The following is a 19,860-nucleotide window of genomic DNA, read 5'->3' on the forward strand; positions in this document are numbered from 1 at the left end:
TTTGTGTGGACTTCCGTGCGCTGAACAAAGTCACGAGACCAATCTCGACACCCCTGCCTTTGATTGATGATATCTTAACGCAGCTTGGACATTCTACATGTTTCACAACATTGGATTTGAAGTCTGGATACTGGCAGGTAGGAATGGATCCCCAGGACCAAGAGAAGACAGTCTTCGCCTGCCATCGTGGGCTCTTTGAATTCTCTGTGATGCCATTTGGGTTGTGTAACGCTCCCTCCATCTTCATGGAACTAATGAACAAAGTTTTAGAAGGGATGGGAGCCTTTGCTATTGCTTACCTTGATGACATCTTGATCTTCTCGCAAACACAAGAGGAACACTTGAACCACATTAAGGCAGTTTTTAAGAGATTACGAGAGCATTCCCTGAAGCTGAAACTGTCGAAATGTACCTTCGCTCAAAGAGAAACCAAGTATTTGGGTTTTACCATCAACTCAAACGGGATCAAACCAGACGGGCAAAAAGTAAGGGCCATACAAGCAATGGGAGCCCCCACAACAGTAAAAGAGGTGAGGAGTTTCATCGGTATGTGCAGTTATTACAGGAGGTTCATCCCGAATTTCTCCAAGATCGCGGAGCCGATTGTCAAACTGACCAAGAAATTTGCAAGATTTCATTGGTCTAAAGACTGCCAACGAGCATTCGACTTTCTCAAGGAAAGCCTTACTGTTGTCCCCCTGTTGACATATCCTGACCCGAACCAGCCGTATACATTGTACACGGACGCCAGTGATACCTGTATCGGAGCCTGCCTGACACAAAAGTGTCAAGAAGGGACAGAAGAGGTAGAGAAACCCATCCACTTCCTATCCCATAAGCTCACAGATACCCAGTGTCGTTGGTCAACCATAGAAAAAGAGGCATATGCCATCCACTATGCCCTGCAGAAATTGGATCACTACCTCCACAACGCCCAGTTCAAAATCAAGACGGACCACCAACCACTGCGCTATCTGTTGGAATCACCAATGCAGAATCGAAAGGTACAGCAATGGGCACTGGGGATAAGTGGGTACAACTGCACTATTGAATACATTAAGGGAGTAGATAACACCTGTGCAGATCTGCTGTCACGAATACCGGCTCAACCGGATGAACTCCCAGCTGATGATTCAGAGGTTGAAATTGACAGGGTTGACAACAGTCTCCAAATTAATGTTTTTGACTCAGGTAAATTCACCGCCCAGGACTATGCAGGTTGTTTGGTTGAACCTGAAGAAGCCCCACCACTCCCCAAGATGGACGCCGACCTAGACATGGTGGTGGAACAAAGTAAGGATGACGGGATCCAAAGTATAAAGAAACAACTTGAGACAGGTACAGATAGCAAAGCCCAGCTCAAGAAGTTTCTGATGATCAGCGGGATGCTGTAGTACATTACAGACTGTGATAATGAACCATGTACCCGACTGTATGTGCCACAACACCTTAAACAATTGGTAGTGAACCAATATCATGACAACACAGGACACATGGGAGTAGATAAATGTTTTGAATCCATAAAAAGGAAGTATTATTGGCCCAACTTGTACAAGGAGCTGTACCAATACATATCGAAATGTATCACATGTCAAAGCCGATCCATGAAAAGTCAAAAACCTCCCCTACAAGAGACGGAAATACCCCCCTATCCTTTCGCCAAAATCAGCATGGACTTGTCTGGCCCATACCCAACTACTCTTTCGGGTAACAAGTACATCATCAGTTTCGTTGACCATTACTCGGGATGGCTTGAAGCCTTTGCAGTCCCTGATAAAACTGCAGCAACGGTGGCCCATCTGCTGATAGAGGAGATATTTCCGCGCCATGGATGTCCACTGGAAATTGTCACTGACAATGGCACAGAAAACGTCAATCACACTGTGAAGGAAACCCTAGAGACTTTGGGGATACATCACATACGAACATCGTTCTATCACCCACAATCGAATGCACGGGTTGAACGATTCCACAGGTCTCTTCATGATGTCCTAGCTAAAAAGCTTGAAGATTCTCTCACGACTTGGGACCTCCATTTGAACCAGACAGTGGCAGCCATTAGATTTCACATCTCCGAATCTTCAAAATTCTCACCCTTCTTCCTCCTGTACAACAGAGACGTGGTGTTACCAGTCGACAACTTGCTGAAACCCCGGAGGAAGTACACAGGAGAAGAAGAACATAAGATTGCTCTACAGCAGCAGCATAAGTCCTTCGTACTAGTACATCGAAACATGCGCAAGGCAAAACGAAGACAGGCCAAGTATGCCAACAGAAACAGCAGTCCTAATACTATCAAGATTGGAGACCCTGTGTATTACCGGCTGCATCAGAGAAAGAGCAAGTTACAAAACAAATGGCAGCCATACTACAGAGTAATGGACCAGACCTCACCCGTCACTTATATCATACGTAACCAGCTGGATGGTACAACAACCAGAGCCCATGCAGAACACCTACGAGTTGCTAGATTGGACCAATGGGAGATCCCCAAGGATAAGCAAAATAAGCCAAGACGTAGGGCTTACTATGTGGTCCCGCCTTCATCAAGCTCCAGTGACAATGAAACAGAAGACAACACACAAGGTCCAGTCCCAAGGATTGTTAAGAGATACCGTCAGGAAAGATCTGAGTCAGAGGAGGAAGAAAACATTCCACTTGCAGAATTGGCAAAACGCATGAGGCAGAAGCCCATGGATACGGATGTTGTTTCCGTTTCAGAACCCAGTGATCCTGAGGAACAAGTCAAGAGTGAACAGTCTCAAATGGACATTGATGCTGTTTCTCAGACAGTAAAACCAACCCAGCCCAAAGAATCAGTCAAAGCATTACTCAGGGCAGTAGCCCAGCTGCTGTAAGGCTTCATAGCGGCAAAGCTACGGAATCATTGTATATAATCTTATAGATGGTTGATAGGTTGTTTTAATAGTTACCCAACGTCATGAGAGTCAAAATGGCCTGTAGTTGTAGTTAGTGTATGATACGGTATGGTGTAACTTGAAGAAATGAGTGGTACTAGTAGTGACACATAATACCTATTATGATTTCCTGCATTTTTCAGGTACAATGGGTTTGTACCTGTGTATACTTATCTTAACTTTTGGCGCAAGCCATGGGTCTATAGTTTCAGAGAATGTTGTTTTTGAGAAAGTCAATGACATATCTATCACTAGATCTAAGTGGGTGGTGACTTTTGTTATCGATCTTAAACCATATAGCCGTTTCATAGATAAGTGTAGGAGTGACCTCGGTAAGACCACGGGAGTCATACGTCATATCCTCGACCGCTACCATCATGATAAACTAACTGGTGTAGAAAGCATGTTTATGAAGTTGGATAAGGAGGCTACAGGACTGGAGTACACCTTAAGCAATCTTGAACAACAGTTTGCGCAATATAACCAGCTTGTTAGGCCAAAGAGATCCTTGCTACCTTTTATCGGAGATGCCCTAAGCTTTCTGTTTGGTACTGTGTCTGAATCAGACCTAACCTCGATCAAAAAAGGTGTGAACAATTTAGCCAGAAATCAGAAGGTATTGACACATATTATTCATGAAGGGCTTAGCATCTTGAACATCTCTAGAGTATCCATCAACAAAAACAGGCATGCAATCAATTCGATTATAGACAATCTTCATGAAGTTGATGAAAATATAGGTAATGTAACTGCTCAGTTGCATCAACGCATTGACAGATTAGATTGGGCAACCTCCACGTATCTCACGATAGAATTGGTCATCGAAGAGCTGCGACAGGCTCTGCAGACCCTCATGTCCTACATAGAACATATACAGAATCAGTTAAGCATCCTCTCACTAGGACATTTATCACCAAACACCATCACGCCAAGCAAACTATTGGTCCTGATAAAGGATATCCAAAATAACTTACCCGCAAAGTTTACTTTAGCAACCGACCCAGAAGTTGATTTATGGAACTTTTACCATACGCTGACATGTTCAACACTCTTGTATGCTAACAAAATTTTAGTTGTCACGTCTTTCCCGCTTCTAGATCTCACTGGTCATTTTGAGGTCTATAAGATCCACAATTTGCCAATGCCACTGGTATTAAGTAACAATCCAAGTAATACGGACAATAGCTTAGTTGCGAGGTACAAACTTGAATCCCCCATGATCAGCATTAACGTAGAACGCACCAAGTACGTATTGCTTGAAGGTTTAGAACAACGTACCTGCACAAACCCAATGACAGGATATTGTCATATTGTCAGCCCTTTATATCCCGTAAATTTTAGTCAGTTATGTGTCATTGCATTAATCACTAGAAACAAAGATAAAATAAAAAGTAGATGTAGTACTGAAGTGAGCCCAAAGGCGATATTACCAATGGCTCACTATATAAATAATGGTCAGTGGATTGTCACCACTGTGAATGTGCTTGACTTTACTATAGTATGCAGGAAGAACATTAACCATCCACGGACTGTTAGAATAACATGGCCTCATAAAATTGAATGTCACATGCTCAGGATCCAATGACCACCTTATACTAATGCCTTATTACCATAACGAGACTAGAATTAAGATAAAGAACTCATGGACAGATTTAATTAAGTTGCCTAACATCTCAGACACTTTAATCTGGGAACCTTTTCACTCCACCTTTAAGAATATCACTGACCTAAACTTGCCTCCGCATCTGAAGGATTTACAGTCTATGAATATGGAGCATCTTATAAGAGAGCTGTCACTGGAAGATAAGTGGGATGGGAATTTTGGAACGGGAAGTTGGAAGCGTAAGGCGCTCATAGCATTCGGTATTATCATTACTTTAATAATTATCACAATGATTATCCTAGGGATAGTATATAGACCCTGGTTCGCCAAAAAGTTAAGACTTGGTAGACGCTGTCAAGCCACCCCAGACTTAGAGATGGTGCCAACTGACGTTGACCGAGTGGATAACTTCGGGAGAGAGCACTTACCCTCTGCACCATTGATGTCGGGAAGAGCGACGGAGGGACCGGTGAATGGCGTCCTACCGTCGGCGGTACGGTCCCTGTACCCAGGTCTAGATGCCACATAGACACAACGAATCTAAACGTATGTGACGTCCGGACGACAATGACCAGAAGACACAACGCAAAGGAGGACCCACCAACGATTCACGACTCGCACAACGAATCACTGGAGAATCCCGGGACCAATCAGCCAAGTGGAAAACTGGTGGAAGAGACTTATTAGGATTATTCCTAGGAATAATCCTCTGTGGATGGTGGCGAGTGTAACAAAGTTAAGCCTACCCCATGTATATTATTCACTAATGGAGCTGGTCACACGAGTCGGCCAGTGGATAAAGTCAGAAAGTTTGAAGTCCAACAAGATAATAAGACATGTGCTTGTCAGGGCGTCTGCAAAGGGCCAATTGTGGCCACAAATGAGTGTATGTGTACAAAATTCACAAGGAATCAACAACTCATTACAGTGTAGTTATTGCCATCACCAACCATCATGATGGACAGGTTGACACTGGTGATTTTAATGACCGTGGGTCAGCATGTGACCCACCGACAGAGAACTGTATATAAAAACCCTCCCTGGGTGAGGGGCGGTAGAACTGAGCTTCTCTGCTGTCCTAACAAGACGTACAGGTCGGTTCGCCGGCCTGACCAGTACCTTGACCATATGAACTGGTAACTTGTTGTACATACTGTTTATATATCTCATGTAACTAATAAAAGTTGTTGCTCTTGAAAGAAACACCCCCTGAAGTCCGTCGTTTGTGGAAACCTGACTTAAGAAGCAGTGTAGTGTTACAGTGCAGCATTAAACAACATCCAACCCAAACGAAGTTCTTCTTTCAAACCGTCAACTTCTGGCATCACCATAAAAGAACTGGCGCAGGTAAATGTGCCAGAATGACACAACTATTGTTCAGAAAACATTTTAACACCTGATACAGCTGATTGGTGAAGAGGGTTCCAATAGAAACACGATAGTACTCACAACTCCAGGAAGCGAGCTGTCCATGTGGGCGGCGTGTAGAGGAGAATTTCCATCCTTGTCCTGTACGTTGATCTCCGCCCCTGTAAATCGCAGCAGGTACATAGAAAAGAAGACTCTGAAAGACGTTGAGCAGTTAAAGGAACGGTTACTGGAGTAAATATGGAAGGCATCTGTTGATAGTGGCTTGCCGACAGAAGGACAATCTGCGTTACAAATTTTCCTATTGACCAGATTCAGTGGTCAACACGTTCTGTTCGCAGTGGTCTCATGGGAGGGTTAATTGCTTTATAAAGGCACAATATTCGCAGTTCAACCTTGGAGACCGCTTGGACTCATCTGTTTGGGGTCAGAAATCATGTGCACTTCACTCTGTCCTCTACGATACGATCCTATGGGTAAGACGATTCCTTAGCCACACGAACGTAAGACAAATTGGACTATCTACAAGTGACAGTATTCTTTAGCCACAAGAACATAGGGCAAATTGGACTATCTACAAGTCACAGTATTCTTTAGCCACTAGAACTTAGGACAAATTGGACCATCTACAGGAGACTACTCCTTAGCCACCAAAACCTGAGGACAAGTTGGACCAACTATAGATCACACTATTCCCCAGCCACCAAATCTCAAGACTCTAAGCATGTCAGAATATACTTATCTGAATCAGCAGTTGGACAATCTGCACCTTACGTGAGGCCACACTCATATGACTACTCGCATATGGACCATCTGCTGCACACACCTGACTCAAGAAGCAGCTGGACGATCTGCAGGTTACATCCATGCACCGCCAGATGAAGGGGTGTCTTGCCGTTGTCGTCTCGTGCATTAACGTTACACCCAGCCTGTTCAACAAATTACTCAGTTGGAACCATACAATAGGTGCATTTCTGAACTATTTTTAGTTTCTGTTTAAAACCACAAAGTACCACAGGTGGCGCATTTACCAGTTCATTACAACTAACCAATAGTTTTCAAGTTTTAGGACTCAACACTCCTTTTTAATTTCAGATATTTCAATCGCTGTAACTGTTTCAAAAAAGAGAATTCCTGGGCATAACTATGAACTCGCGCGCCCACCCACCCACCCACCCACCCCCCCCCCACACACACACACACACACACCACACACACACGGTACTCAAGCCTAAACACGCACGCACGATGAACGCCAATTATATAACAACAATTATATAAACACTGGTCCCAAATGCTGTCTACCTACTTCTTCCTGCTGCCACACATACCTTCACCAAGACACCTGCCAGGGCCACGAAGCTCCGGAACGCTGCAATGTGTATAGGGGTGAGGGCGTTGTTCATGGGAACGTTGACAATCTTCGGATCTTTCTTTATCAGGGCTTGTGGAAACCTGTGTAAGATCATAAAGGCAGCTGTGATTGCCTGGATTATGTAACTGATGTCAACAAAAACTAGCCCCAGCGCCAGCGCTGGGATGTCAGTGGTTATAGCATTATCATACGAGGCAAAACGTCAGTGAAAATCAATGGACAATTAATATTGAGTGATGACGCAAGAAATATTCTTTACAATAACATAATGGACATTGTTTGTATTTCTGATTATAGATTCTTAGTAAAGAATAGTTTCTGGCATTTTCTCTCTTGCGCCCCGCATCGGGACCTAAGTCGGCGATCTAAGCCATTCAGTCAGCGATCTGAGCCACTCGGATTCTGCAAAACTGGAAGTCTGGCAACTGGTTGTCCTACAGCACTGCACTGCCTCTGGCAAATTTTGACATAATTTATCTAAATCGATTAACTGAATAAAATTAGCAAATAAATCTACCCTGTCCTCAATTTCCAGTCCTTTATAGTTGATACCGCTAAATGTAATCCAAAAACGTAAAATGTAATCTTAGATATCCGTTATGTTTAATCAGTGCTAGAACTGACTCTACTGTTCCAGACAGAGAGGTACACGCTTCATGGAACGGGTTGCAGCCGTCTGTGTTGGCGAGTCTTAGGTTGAGTTGGTCGCACTCCAGGAAAGCATCACGTAGAGGTTTGTTCTGGGTTCTGATGGCATCGTGAAGAGGGGTATCACCGTCCTCATCCTGATGAATAATTTTCATGACAAGGATTCATATATCAAGAATTGAAAAACTGAATGTTTATTGGAAAAGGAAAAATATAATAACAGTATAAAAGCCTGGCTTGATTAGTACATTGCTGCACTAGAGTACGGAACTAGTGGTTTAATTAATAGGTTTTCTTCGCTTTTGCAATATTTAGGAAGAGGTAAACAAAAAACAAACAAACGAATCCGACTAATACAGACATGCACTAGTATACAAATAACGATATTCTGACGCTTTCAAAGTTTGAAGACTTTTGATGAACATTTGTATGTGGAAAGGATCTTAACTCACCTGTGTGTTAGGATCACACTTGTACCTAATGAGTGTCTTCAGGCACTGGGTGCTGGGGTCCTTCTTGGCCACTGCCAGATGTAATGGTGTCAATCCCTTCTTGTTCTTCGTGTTGCCCCGTGCCTTGGCGTCCAACAATATCCCTACCAGAGTGGGCTGCTCCCTGTCAACATGACATAAAACGCTTGCAGAAAACAGAAATTTCTTGAATTCAAGGGATTTCTTTCCAGAAACTATCTTTGTCGTTCGAGGCAATAAAAATACGGTAGAGGTTTGTGTATTGGGCTGATTTCAGTTTTGAGTATTTGACATTTAACCCCGACGGCTGTTGCTCATAGTATTAATCACTGGTTTAGCGACTGTCTTATATTTGTAAGCCGCATCTATAGGTGGAATAATGCCAACATTAAATCTAAACCAAACTGTTCACATAGCACACTGTTTGCGATGGTTTAAATTATCTCCATCATGAATTCCTGATATTGATATAGCCTGATATTGATATAGCCGTTAGATTATTGTTTGATTGGATGACTCGCATACTAATTAACCAATATGACTAAAAAGACTTAATGTATATAGAAATCAGGATTAACAGGCCAACAACGTTTGTTCAGCTGGGCTACAAAATTCTATTTATATCAGTCCTGTATTGTATTAGTAAGTGAGTTTAGTTTTACACCGCTTATAGCAATATTCTAGAAATACCACGGTGGCGAACACCAGAAATAGGCTTCACACATTGTACTCATGTGATTTATTGCATGAAGAAACATAGGCACCTGTCCATTCTGCACTCGGACCATATCCTACATCTCGAAAATTATTATTTTACATATAAAATACATGACAGATTGTATTTGAGTGGTATAGTTTGAAGATAAACGTTTTGTTCTCCCGTATCGAATCTGCCGATGAAAAAACAAATAATGTTATAATCTTGTAACAAATGTTCTTTCTGAGTTTGTTTGACATCTTTACTGACCCTGACACGGCGTAGTGTAGTGGTGTGTCGCCGTCCTGGTCAGCCGTGTTTAGGTCAGCCTTAGCACTGATCAGATGTTTGGCAATGTCAGCATGACCTTTATAACACGCTGTCTGTAGTGCCGTCAAACCATCCACGGATTCATTCACCTGGAGACATTTCAGCAGGTACGAAGTGTTTTCAAAACAGAAATTTCCCATTGCTTCAATTATTTGCATTTCGTTCAAATTTTCGACGGCATTTCCATTTTAAAGATATTTCCGTAATTTCAAGCCTTTTCGGTCTTATTCTCGCTGCTTGGATTATTTTCGCAACGTATTCACTGCAGCCATTGTGGAACCACTGCGTTTTCATAAGAAGGAAGTTAGAGACGGTATAGTAAATAGATTTGTTAAACAGTAAGCAGTAATCGTAAGCGTGACGATAGACAAAATACCTTCAAGTGAACATCGAAACTTACCATGTCACCAATAGACTTGACAATGTCTTTCACTGTTTCCGCATCGCCGTTGCTGACGGCGATGACGAGGTCCCTGGCTGTGACAGACGTCGAGGGTTTAAACATTACACTCTCACCTGGTTTCAGAAGGTCGAAGAGGACCTTGGCCACGCCTTCTGCTATGTCTGGAAAAAAGCATATCATGATGTTCTATAGAAATGAAAGAAATCACTTCGTTTTTCACCTTCTTACACTCAAACACTCAATGATATTCCAACGTTACGGCTACGTGGAAATATCGACATGTCATTGATGTATCATAACGTGAAATTCACGATAATGGATCAGACAAACCCCGTGATTGGATTCAAACTCAGACTAGGCACCTGCCTGTATATGCAAATTGCTTGGCTGATCTCAAAGGTAAATGTTTCTCATCACGTACAGCTTCCATGCGGTTGTTTTCACCGATTAAATCCCAGGAAATTACACAACATACTCACATTCTTCCCAATTCCTTTGTGATACATAAAGGAGTAATTATTTGAATGCATCACATATTTTCGCGTGGAATACTCACTGTCCACGTCCGATGAATCTGAGCTGGTGCTTTTATTAGACTCGTAGGAGATGCCGGACCCAGACAAGTCCTCTCCGTCCTGGGGATCACAGCAGACGGGACTGAAGAACCACTTGACTGACCCAAAGTCCACCCTCAGGTCACCGTCCTTGTCGATCTCAACCACGTGACCGGTCATACCCAGGCACTGCAAGAAATATAGGTTTAGCCAATCACAACTGATGTAACGTGTTTATATGCCGTAAATACACTTCAGGTTATTTCCCCAGAGTATTATTAACGATAGGCTATACCACTGGTATGTACTTTGTCAACTCAAGAAACAAACATACCAGTCCGAGGTCCCTTACGCCTCTCAGTGGATGACCAGTGTCCATTCTTTGTTACATTGATTGAACACAGTAAGTATACCATTGCGAAACCCACAGTGCCAATGAAACATGACGAGGTATCCCAAAGGTTTGGTGTTTAGTTAAATGTTACCAGCAAGAGCAACAAAACTTACATCTTCCATCTTATCGTTCCATCCGCCATGACCATTTTGAAGTTCAACGGCAGCGTTGTAGTTGCTGATGATCCTAACAGTGTCCCCAACAGCAAACGTGTGAAGCTGCAATAATAAATAGTGAAGTTTAACGCCGACGATGTGTCGGCTTATCCGTAGTTCACCTTTACTGAACCGAGTTTGAATGTTTCTGATGCTACAGTACAGTCACATATGGATTTGTCGAAGTTCAAGGACCAACATACATGCCGCTATGGACACAACTAGAAATTATGAGTAATATTGCAGAAGTAATACGTAGGGACCAAACTTTTAGTTCGAGACAACCATATGTTTGAGACGGGATTGGTTATACAACTGAAGAAATACAATTAGGAAATAAAAGTTTTTTAATCGCATCGGTTCTTCCACCGGAGAAAGAAGCAAACTTAAGACCAAACCCCGTTTCAGAAAACTATCGTAGCGCTACGCCTGTCGTAAGTCTATGTTATGGTAGAGGAGGTACGACAGTCGTAGCTCCACGGAGCGCTTTTTTCTTATTGATGGAACATTCAGTGTTCAAATTCTCAACTACTTATATCTACGTGACTGAAAACATGAATAAGTACAGATATGTGTGCAAAAGCTCACTGTTTGGGAACTCTGGCCTTACCTTCGTCAACGTTGACTTGATCAGGTTGTGTTTTTCTGCATCTGGATACTGGGCGAGTACGACTCTCAAGTGACTACCTGACCCAAGAGAAATAACTGTCCCCACCTCCTCCAGACACTGTAACAGTGGTATTAGAGAAGGAATTGAAATATGAATCCTGAAAATAAAGCCCCTTTCCCCTAAACCCACAGCTTACCAGAGTTATGACCATGACAAATCTGTAATTCTACCATAACTCAAGGAAATACTGGATTCTGATTGGTCATTTAGAAAAATCTGACGGCATCAATTCTGGATTGACGCTCATGTCATTTTAGGCCGTTTCACCGCGCATTAACAAGTCTTATTGTGGGAACTACTTAACATTACTTCATAGATTTTTACATAAACAATTCGAACTTTTTGGATTGAAAATGAGTCTGATTTCACGGCGCTCCACTACTGCATACATATCTATAGACAACACTGGCGCACTGCTTCAGCTTGACCGCCAACATGACTGATATCAACAAACGTCATGGAAATGCTGATAAAGCATTTATTAAAACTAAAAACATACATTCCTTCACAAATATCTGGGAATTTCACTATCGCATTACCGTCTATTATAAAAATATTCAGTCACAATATACAACCCCTAACATAATATCTATACACAATTGTGCAGCAAACCGTTAGTAGACATGTACATGCCTGGAAAATGGTATATTTGTTTCCGTTTAGCCTGGGAATTTCGCAAGATAACAGTCTTGCAAAACACAAAATTAAATGCTACTCATACTCCATCATGTCCCGTTGTGCATCGTCCACAATAATAGTTTAAATATTCAACCACCAGAGTTCTGCTCTTCCACTTTCCCCGTAAGGCAGTCATTGTTATGTTCTTACACTTGAAAAAAGCTTGGCCTCAATCCACCCGTAAATAAGCAAAATAAAATTTCAAGGAGTCCCAAGTTAGTCGTATGTACACACAGTTTGACAAAGCAGCACTGTCACTCTTTCGACGAGTTTCGGCGTATGTCGGGGTGTAGGCACATAAATCTACTGGCTAGCGACCAGTTATCGCCATTTTTAACGGTTTTTAACGGTTTCCTCCACTATTTCTTAACATAATGATTCATCCGCTGAAAATAGTGTTTTGGGCAATATTCAAGGATGTTATAATAACACAAATCACAGTAAATGGCTATGCCCACAATTTGACAGAGACATGAGAAACATTATATGTGAGGAATTGTTGGCAATATAGTTACCTGTGCCATGTCTTCGTCGTTTAAGATTTTGTGATCTGAATGCACTCGTCTGAATATTGCTTCATCCTCCACTTTCACTTTGTCTCCAATTTTCAACCGGACGTCATTTGGCTGTACAACATCTGCAAGTGCAAACATGACAAGAGTTCATTTAGAATATAATTATCGGTAAAAAGTCATATATAAATTAATGATTAGTTTAGTATTATCAATTCATTATGGTTCTTAACTTCTTAACGACATTTTGCCTACACGCGTGTAAAGTAAGATGTTCTAAAATGACATTGGGCTTTAATTAAGTCAAGATTTGCTGACCAATATAGCGAAAACAAAGTGACGGGCGTGAGACTGCCTGACCTATTCAGGGCTAATACAATGTTTTTTCGCTTATGTTCTACTGTGGTGGTTTTGGTGACCTCTAACACATAGCTCACTTGCACCTTTATAGCACTCTTCCACTTAGATATCACCATACCTTTATAGCACTCTTCCTCTTAGATATCATCATGCATATATAGCACTCTTCCACTTAGATATCACCATACCTTTGTAGCACTCTGCCACTAAGATATCATCATACATTTATAGCACTCTTCCACTTAGATATCATCATGCATTTATGGTATTCATCAACTTTGATATCATCATACCTTTATAGTGCTCTCTTCCACTTTTCCACCTATATATCACCATACCTTTGTAACACTCTTCCACTTAGATACCATCATACCTTTCTGGTCCTAGATAGCTCCATATTTGCCTACTTAGATATCACCAAACCTTTATAGTACCCTCCCATACTGATATCACCATACCCTATTGGTGCAAGCCCTCTTAGGATGCACCATATTCTTCCACTTAGATATCATGGGACCAGCACATTGAGAAACAATGGTCCCTTATAGTGTTGACCCATTAAATCTTTATGGCGGAGGTCCTCTCAGATATCACCATATCTCCCACCAGACATCGCCTCATCTTTATTTTGGCTTTTACTGCTAGCATATTGAGACTGAGAGACCATGGTACCTTAATAGTGCTGGCTCACCATACCTTGTAATGACCACAGTGCCAGACGCTTATATAACTTTAATCTTGAGCTGGATGGGTCTCATATCGAAAGTACTGGAATTGTCCTATACCAAGAATATTACGTACGTTGCATTTAAAACTTTTTTAAAAAGGCATTTTTGCTTTAAGATTTACACATATTACTTTGACACAACTTACCAAGGACAGGAAGATGTTCCTTGTAGTACTTCCAGCCCTGTGACCCCTTCACTGCCATGACCTCAACCTTGCCCTTGGCTCCGGTACAATATCCCTTTAGACTGCTCTGATCGGCCAACCATCTCACCTTGACAGCGCCTCGTGTGTACCCTCCCGTCAAAGTGCCCACTTTGACGACTTCACCAATGTTCCCTTCGCCCCCTGTGAAGAAACAGATGACAAATTTGGATATTTCGTTTCGAACAATATTTGAGGTACTGTTTCGGGATTCAGACGTTTGGCTTAGTCTGTTTACACTATTTATATTTATTTTTATTTCAATACCGAGCAAACGCACAAACACATGCAAGCACCCACTGTAAGATACTGTCCATGTTGAGTGTCATTCTCGCCATACCCGAAGAATTAGAATTGATCTTGAGCAAACCCACGCTTGTCTTAAGAGGCGACAAACAGGGTCGGTTGGTCAGGATCGCTGACCTGGTTGACACGTCATCATATCCCAAATCCATAAATCGATAATCAAGATGTTGATCACTGGGTTGTCTGGTTCAGACCGCCGTCGGAATAGCTAGAATATTGCTAGAGTGTGGCGTTAATTTAGCAAAAAGCAAACCAAGTAAATTCTCACTAAAACTCAAATTCGCATGAATCATTTAACACTGAAAATCATACTTTTACACCAGATTGAGAGTGTAGTAACTCTACAGTTTTCTTTAGCAGGTCATTTTGATTCGTTTAGATGACCACTTTACAGCGTAATACAAAACAGAAGAAAGAAACGGTACATGACACAGACAAATGTTCATATAGAAGTAGAATCCTGACAGAAATAAGCGACAGATAACTTTAACCGCTACAGACCTGACTGCAAGCGTTTCAAAGCCCCATACCACCCTTTGGGTACACACCATGTTTCAGATGTGAGGATGTGACTTAGATAAAGGTACCGGTAATTTTCTCTTTTCTCTCGCTTCACTGTCAGGTGATCCCATATGCTTTAGTACCTCATTTGAAGATACGATGTTGAATATGAGACTATGGACAGATTACTGACAGACAAAGTGAGTGAATGTAGTTTTACGCCGCTTTTAGCAATATTCCAGCAACATCATAGCGGGGGACACCAAAAATGGGCTTCACACATTGTACCCGTGTCTTCGGCGTGATAAGCGAACACTTTAACCACTGGGCTGCTCCACCGTCTCCCTGACAGATGATGGCGAAGGCAAGTTGAAAACTGACCATCTGAATTTCCATGTTTCATTTGTAACCAATGAGGTCCACGCCTGACTTTTGCCCCCTCGAACAGACCAACAGACTGGATTCTTCGGGCACTTGCCCGAGGCGAAACCCGCTGACTGGAACATGAATTATGTAACTTGTAATATCAATTTAATATCGACCTTTACGTTTACGCGGAAGTAGTATTTGCTGAATATTAAAAATGACTTGAGGTTATTTTTAAATGTGTTTAAAACCTTCCAGGAAGCTGTTAACACTACAGTGAGGGTTGGTGAATTGCGCACGGGAGTGTAGGTCAGTCCCTCCGTTGGTGTATTGGTGAGTGGACAGGTGAGTGGGTGACCGAGTCAGTCGGTGGGTGCATTTGAAGGAGTGAAGTGAGTGAATCTGTGAGTCAGTCCGTGGGTTGGTGTATACGTGAGTGGATGGGCGAGTGAGTGAGGGAGTCTGTCAGTCAGCTGTTGAGTGTATGGAAGAGGCTGAGTGAGTGAGTGAGTGAGTGAGACGTGACACGTATGGTTAAGAACACGTTTGTACACCTCACTGATGTCATCCAGAAATCCATATGAAATTCACTTTGCTCAGCCAAGAGAGAGAACTCACTGTGGTGCATTGGTGGTGACACATCGGATGAAGGCGTGGCTCCTGTCATGTCTATCTGTGTTGTAGCATGAAGAACAGAGGTCGTAGTCTCGGCATTCTGCACACTTCCATCTCAGTCCTGTAAAGTTCTCATCTAAGCACCCGTCACACGTTATACCCTCTTGTTTCACACCTGGTCAACAAAAGAGAACACCCTTAAGTTTTTTAAGTTGAGAGCAGCATGTTCTCAGTTGGCATCTTTTGGGTACGCCTCAAGGGCGGACAACTCTAATGTCTGATGTAATAACCGAACAACCGGAAGTTTACTGTGTGAACAAAGCCAGGAGGTCTGCATCATGAAGCAATTATTTAGAAGGTTAAGGTCTGTATTCGCCAGGAACTTTTCACTTAACTTTTCAAATCACTTTAATCTCAGGACTCGGGAATGTTACACCCGAATTTCAACAAAGATACAGCTGTTTCTCATGAGTGGTTCAACATTTCACCACGTTGTTTTTACTTGTTGACCCATGTCTCTTGAAACGTAGAACAAGTTGCGTCTTCCTGTTGATATCCCATGAATACGAAGACGCTTTCCTACACACCCATATCGAAAAACACGTGTTCCAGATAATGTGGCCAAAAGGGGTGCTAATAATGAACAAATAGTAAAGTCGACTTGTTATGTGGAACTTTCTGGTAATACTTTTGTCTTGGATTCAAAGAGAAAAAAGTATATCCTTCGTCACTTTCGGATCTGCCCCCGCATCAAACTGACACGTTATAAACTTGGGATACTGCTAAAAAGAGCGTTAAACACTAATTCACTCACTCACTCCAAGCAAATCAATTTGAACGACAATAAGCTTAAATGGAGTTTTACATGAAAACACACTCACAGTTCTACTTGCGGATTCTTTGGTGCCTACAACTCAAATCCTGTATGTTACAGTTGACCTATCATATTAATGCATGACATATGATATTAGTGCATGACAACGACCCGTGAAGATCCGGGTTAGAATTGATCTTTATTTAGATCATAATTAGGATTTGTCTTCAGCTATCCATGCTTGTCATAAGAGGCGACTAACCGGATCGTGTGTGGTCAGGATTGCTGACTTCGTTTTCACATATCATCGTACTCCATTTCCGTAGATAGATACTCATGCTGTTGATCACTGGATTATCAGTTTAAATTATTTACGGATCGCCGCCATATAGCTAGAATGTTGCTGAGTGCGGCGTAAAACCAGCCTCATTCATTCACTCAATCGCTATATGAATATTTTACATCATAGATGAAGTACGACATATATCAGAACGTGAGGCGTTCATGACGTGAACAAACATGTCCATACACCTGTCATCATTAACTGTGCATTGTCAATACCTGTAGGTCCGGAGTCAAGCACCAGCAGCTCGAACTTGCCATCAAATCCTGCCCGGTACTGGAACTCTCGGCCACTGTCCCAGATAACTGACACTTTGCCTTTAGCCCATTCAGAATCCTCTATCTTCACAACTGTTCCCACGTGACCTTCGCCGCCATCTTGATCTCTCCCTGCCCAATCGGGACCTCTGACCACCCTGATGCCCGGGCAAGGATATGTAGCGGTCATCGTGAGTGGACACTATGAAGGCAATGATAAAGTTTGAGTTCTAAAATCAGGATTAGGTTGAAGCGGTGGTAATGCTCGGACATGGGTCAGTAGCTGTCATCGTGAGTGGACACTGTCGTGTCAGTGGTAGATTAGAAATGGGAGAGAATTGAGCAGTCGCTAGAAGTTCCCATACGTTGTCTAGAAGACGCCTGCATAGGGATAGCTCGTCTCATTGTCCCTGAATGTCATCACTGTCCCTTCCGCCAAGCCTTTTCTGCAATACTAAAACGATACAGGACGCAAGCCTAAATTGCCTCAGTTTCGGGGAAATAAATAGACAAGAAATAGACGGCCCATGCCTTAAAGTGGACAACATACTCTGTAGGTTACAACAAGGTTACAGATTGACAGTATGTTTTGGTAGATATTAGATAGCCACAATTACATGACATCAAAAGTCACTGTAAAGATGTCGAAGTTACCACAAAGCATGGCGTCAGATCATTGTTTTTGTTTCAAATCTATCCGGAGGTCTTGCAGAGAGACATGGCTCGGTTATATCTACAAAATGTTGGGAAAGACGACACACCATCAAAGCATATAGTCTTTCTCTCTCTCTTCGCCCACCTCCCCCACCTTCTCTATCGCTCTCGATCTCGTCAGATTTATTGATCACTGTCTATGTCACCCTGTCTCCCTCTCTCATATTGTGACCTATTTATACTGACACTAAGTGAGAGCTGCGATATCCGTACAGCTTGTAGATACTGACAAGAGACACTGTGTGCAGTGCGTTTGACTCGGTGGTGGTATGTCACGGTCGCCTGGGTCCTTTGGAAGTCAGGGCTTGACAAAGTGTCAGCATCTACACCGAAATGTCGCTTCCACTGTAATTAAGAAGTTAACTATTCCACAAAATCGTTGCTGTTTAAGAAATATTGTAGCTGAGCATCTGATTATGCGCACTATATTTTGCTTTTCCATATATTTCTCAGGACACACCTTTTAACCATTGACTGATTAACTGATTGGTAGATTGATGAATTAGCTGAGTCATTGATCAGTTGATCAGTATCATTGCAACGTGCTACGCCATGCCTTGTTGGCACAAAATGAGAGCCAGTGACCACGCTTGACCCATTACGCATCACCCATTAAGAGTAGTCGTCTGCCCAGACACACGTGAGTAAGTGACCGCTTCATCCCTGGACGATCCTAATGTCACTACTCCCGATCTTACCTTGAAGGTTTCCAATGAGAATCTTGAAGCTGTAAACGTTGAAAACCTGCTTGGATTACAGAACCATTTGCCTGAATTACAATACACAACAACAACTTCCTTGTTCGAATACGTAATCTGACAAAACCGAAAATGAAAATAGAAAACTGGCTCGCTGCTGAAAGGGAAAACCCAAAGGATATAAATAGACATGCACACAAAACTACGTCCTTGTAATTGATTCCCAGGGAATGATTCGGGTCACGAAACCCGCTAAAGCAGGTCGATGTAACCGATCAGAATATGTTTTCAAACAGTATAAGAAGGCAGAGGAGTAAAATAATTGATGTGTGTGTGTGTGTGTGTGTGTGTGTGTGTGTGTGTGTGTGTGTGTATTTGTGTGTGTTAGCTTGGTAAAGCGTGTGTATATTCGAATATTCTACAAGTGTCCTAAACAATATTCACTTACACATTCCCTTTAGCACTACAACGCTAAAAGCGACGAAGCAATAAAACCACTGACTTCTAATCAGGGCTTCGTGTACATGTGTGTTGTGAGATTTGAGATGTGTTTCAGTGATTACGTTCAGTGTTGTCACAATGACAAACCGGTAATTATGTATTTCCCTTCCTTCCTAGATTCTCTCGAAACAGTGATATTCTGGTTGGTTTTACTATCTTCCGTTTGACAGGAATTTACGATGTGTTTTAGTCACGATGTGGCTGAAATATTGCCGATGTGACTGTAAATTTTAACGCACTCACTCTCTCGAAACAACAACCCAGTTCGCTGTGGATGGCTGACAAACAAGACCATGTAAATAGAGCATGATGCCTGCAGTGATCGTACACAGGAACCGACTAAGGAACCCATCATCGCTTTGCAGAGTTGTGTCCCTTAGACCTGATAGACTCCGTTAATCCAAGGATCTAATTCTATGTTGTCAGGGCAATCCATGCTGCTTTCTTCCTCCCTGAGTATGTTGGCATACCTTGAAGTGAAACATAACACAAAGCATAAAAAGATATTTTGGAATGTACTCCAATTCGCAGTCCCTCGAAGATTCGGGTTGGAATTGGTTCTGGGAAAGTCATGCTTGTCGTAAGAGGTGACTACGGGTGTGGTCAGACTCGCTGACTCAAATGACACTTGTCCTATCGAAATTGCATTGATCGATGCTCATGGTGTCAATCACTGGATT

At 42.3% G+C, this 19,860-nt stretch overlaps 1 protein-coding gene across 1 annotated transcript in view; it reads right to left on the reverse strand.

The window, feature by feature from the left end:
• The window catches only part of LOC137267735 (uncharacterized), a 45,334-nt gene extending 26,542 nt beyond the window's left edge, over positions 1 to 18,792 (reverse strand). The window contains exons 1-16 of the mRNA XM_067802187.1: positions 18,680 to 18,792; positions 17,229 to 17,469; positions 15,857 to 16,028; positions 15,254 to 15,369; positions 14,009 to 14,209; positions 12,779 to 12,900; positions 11,526 to 11,642; positions 10,874 to 10,978; positions 10,369 to 10,555; positions 9,810 to 9,973; positions 9,350 to 9,498; positions 8,365 to 8,527; positions 7,889 to 8,049; positions 7,221 to 7,344; positions 6,716 to 6,818; positions 5,971 to 6,050 (exon numbers count right to left, since the gene is read on the reverse strand). Of these exons, the coding sequence (XP_067658288.1) occupies positions 5,971 to 6,050; positions 6,716 to 6,818; positions 7,221 to 7,344; positions 7,889 to 8,049; positions 8,365 to 8,527; positions 9,350 to 9,498; positions 9,810 to 9,973; positions 10,369 to 10,555; positions 10,874 to 10,978; positions 11,526 to 11,642; positions 12,779 to 12,900; positions 14,009 to 14,209; positions 15,254 to 15,369; positions 15,857 to 16,028; positions 17,229 to 17,457 (2,193 nt within the window). The 5' untranslated portion in view covers positions 17,458 to 17,469; positions 18,680 to 18,792. The remainder of the gene's footprint in view (positions 1 to 5,970; positions 6,051 to 6,715; positions 6,819 to 7,220; positions 7,345 to 7,888; positions 8,050 to 8,364; positions 8,528 to 9,349; positions 9,499 to 9,809; positions 9,974 to 10,368; positions 10,556 to 10,873; positions 10,979 to 11,525; positions 11,643 to 12,778; positions 12,901 to 14,008; positions 14,210 to 15,253; positions 15,370 to 15,856; positions 16,029 to 17,228; positions 17,470 to 18,679) is intronic.
• Positions 18,793 to 19,860: the final 1,068 nt, after the last annotated feature.

The sequence above is a fragment of the Haliotis asinina genome, chromosome 16 (genome assembly GCF_037392515.1).
Source record: "Haliotis asinina isolate JCU_RB_2024 chromosome 16, JCU_Hal_asi_v2, whole genome shotgun sequence".
NCBI lineage: Eukaryota > Metazoa > Mollusca > Gastropoda > Lepetellida > Haliotidae > Haliotis > Haliotis asinina.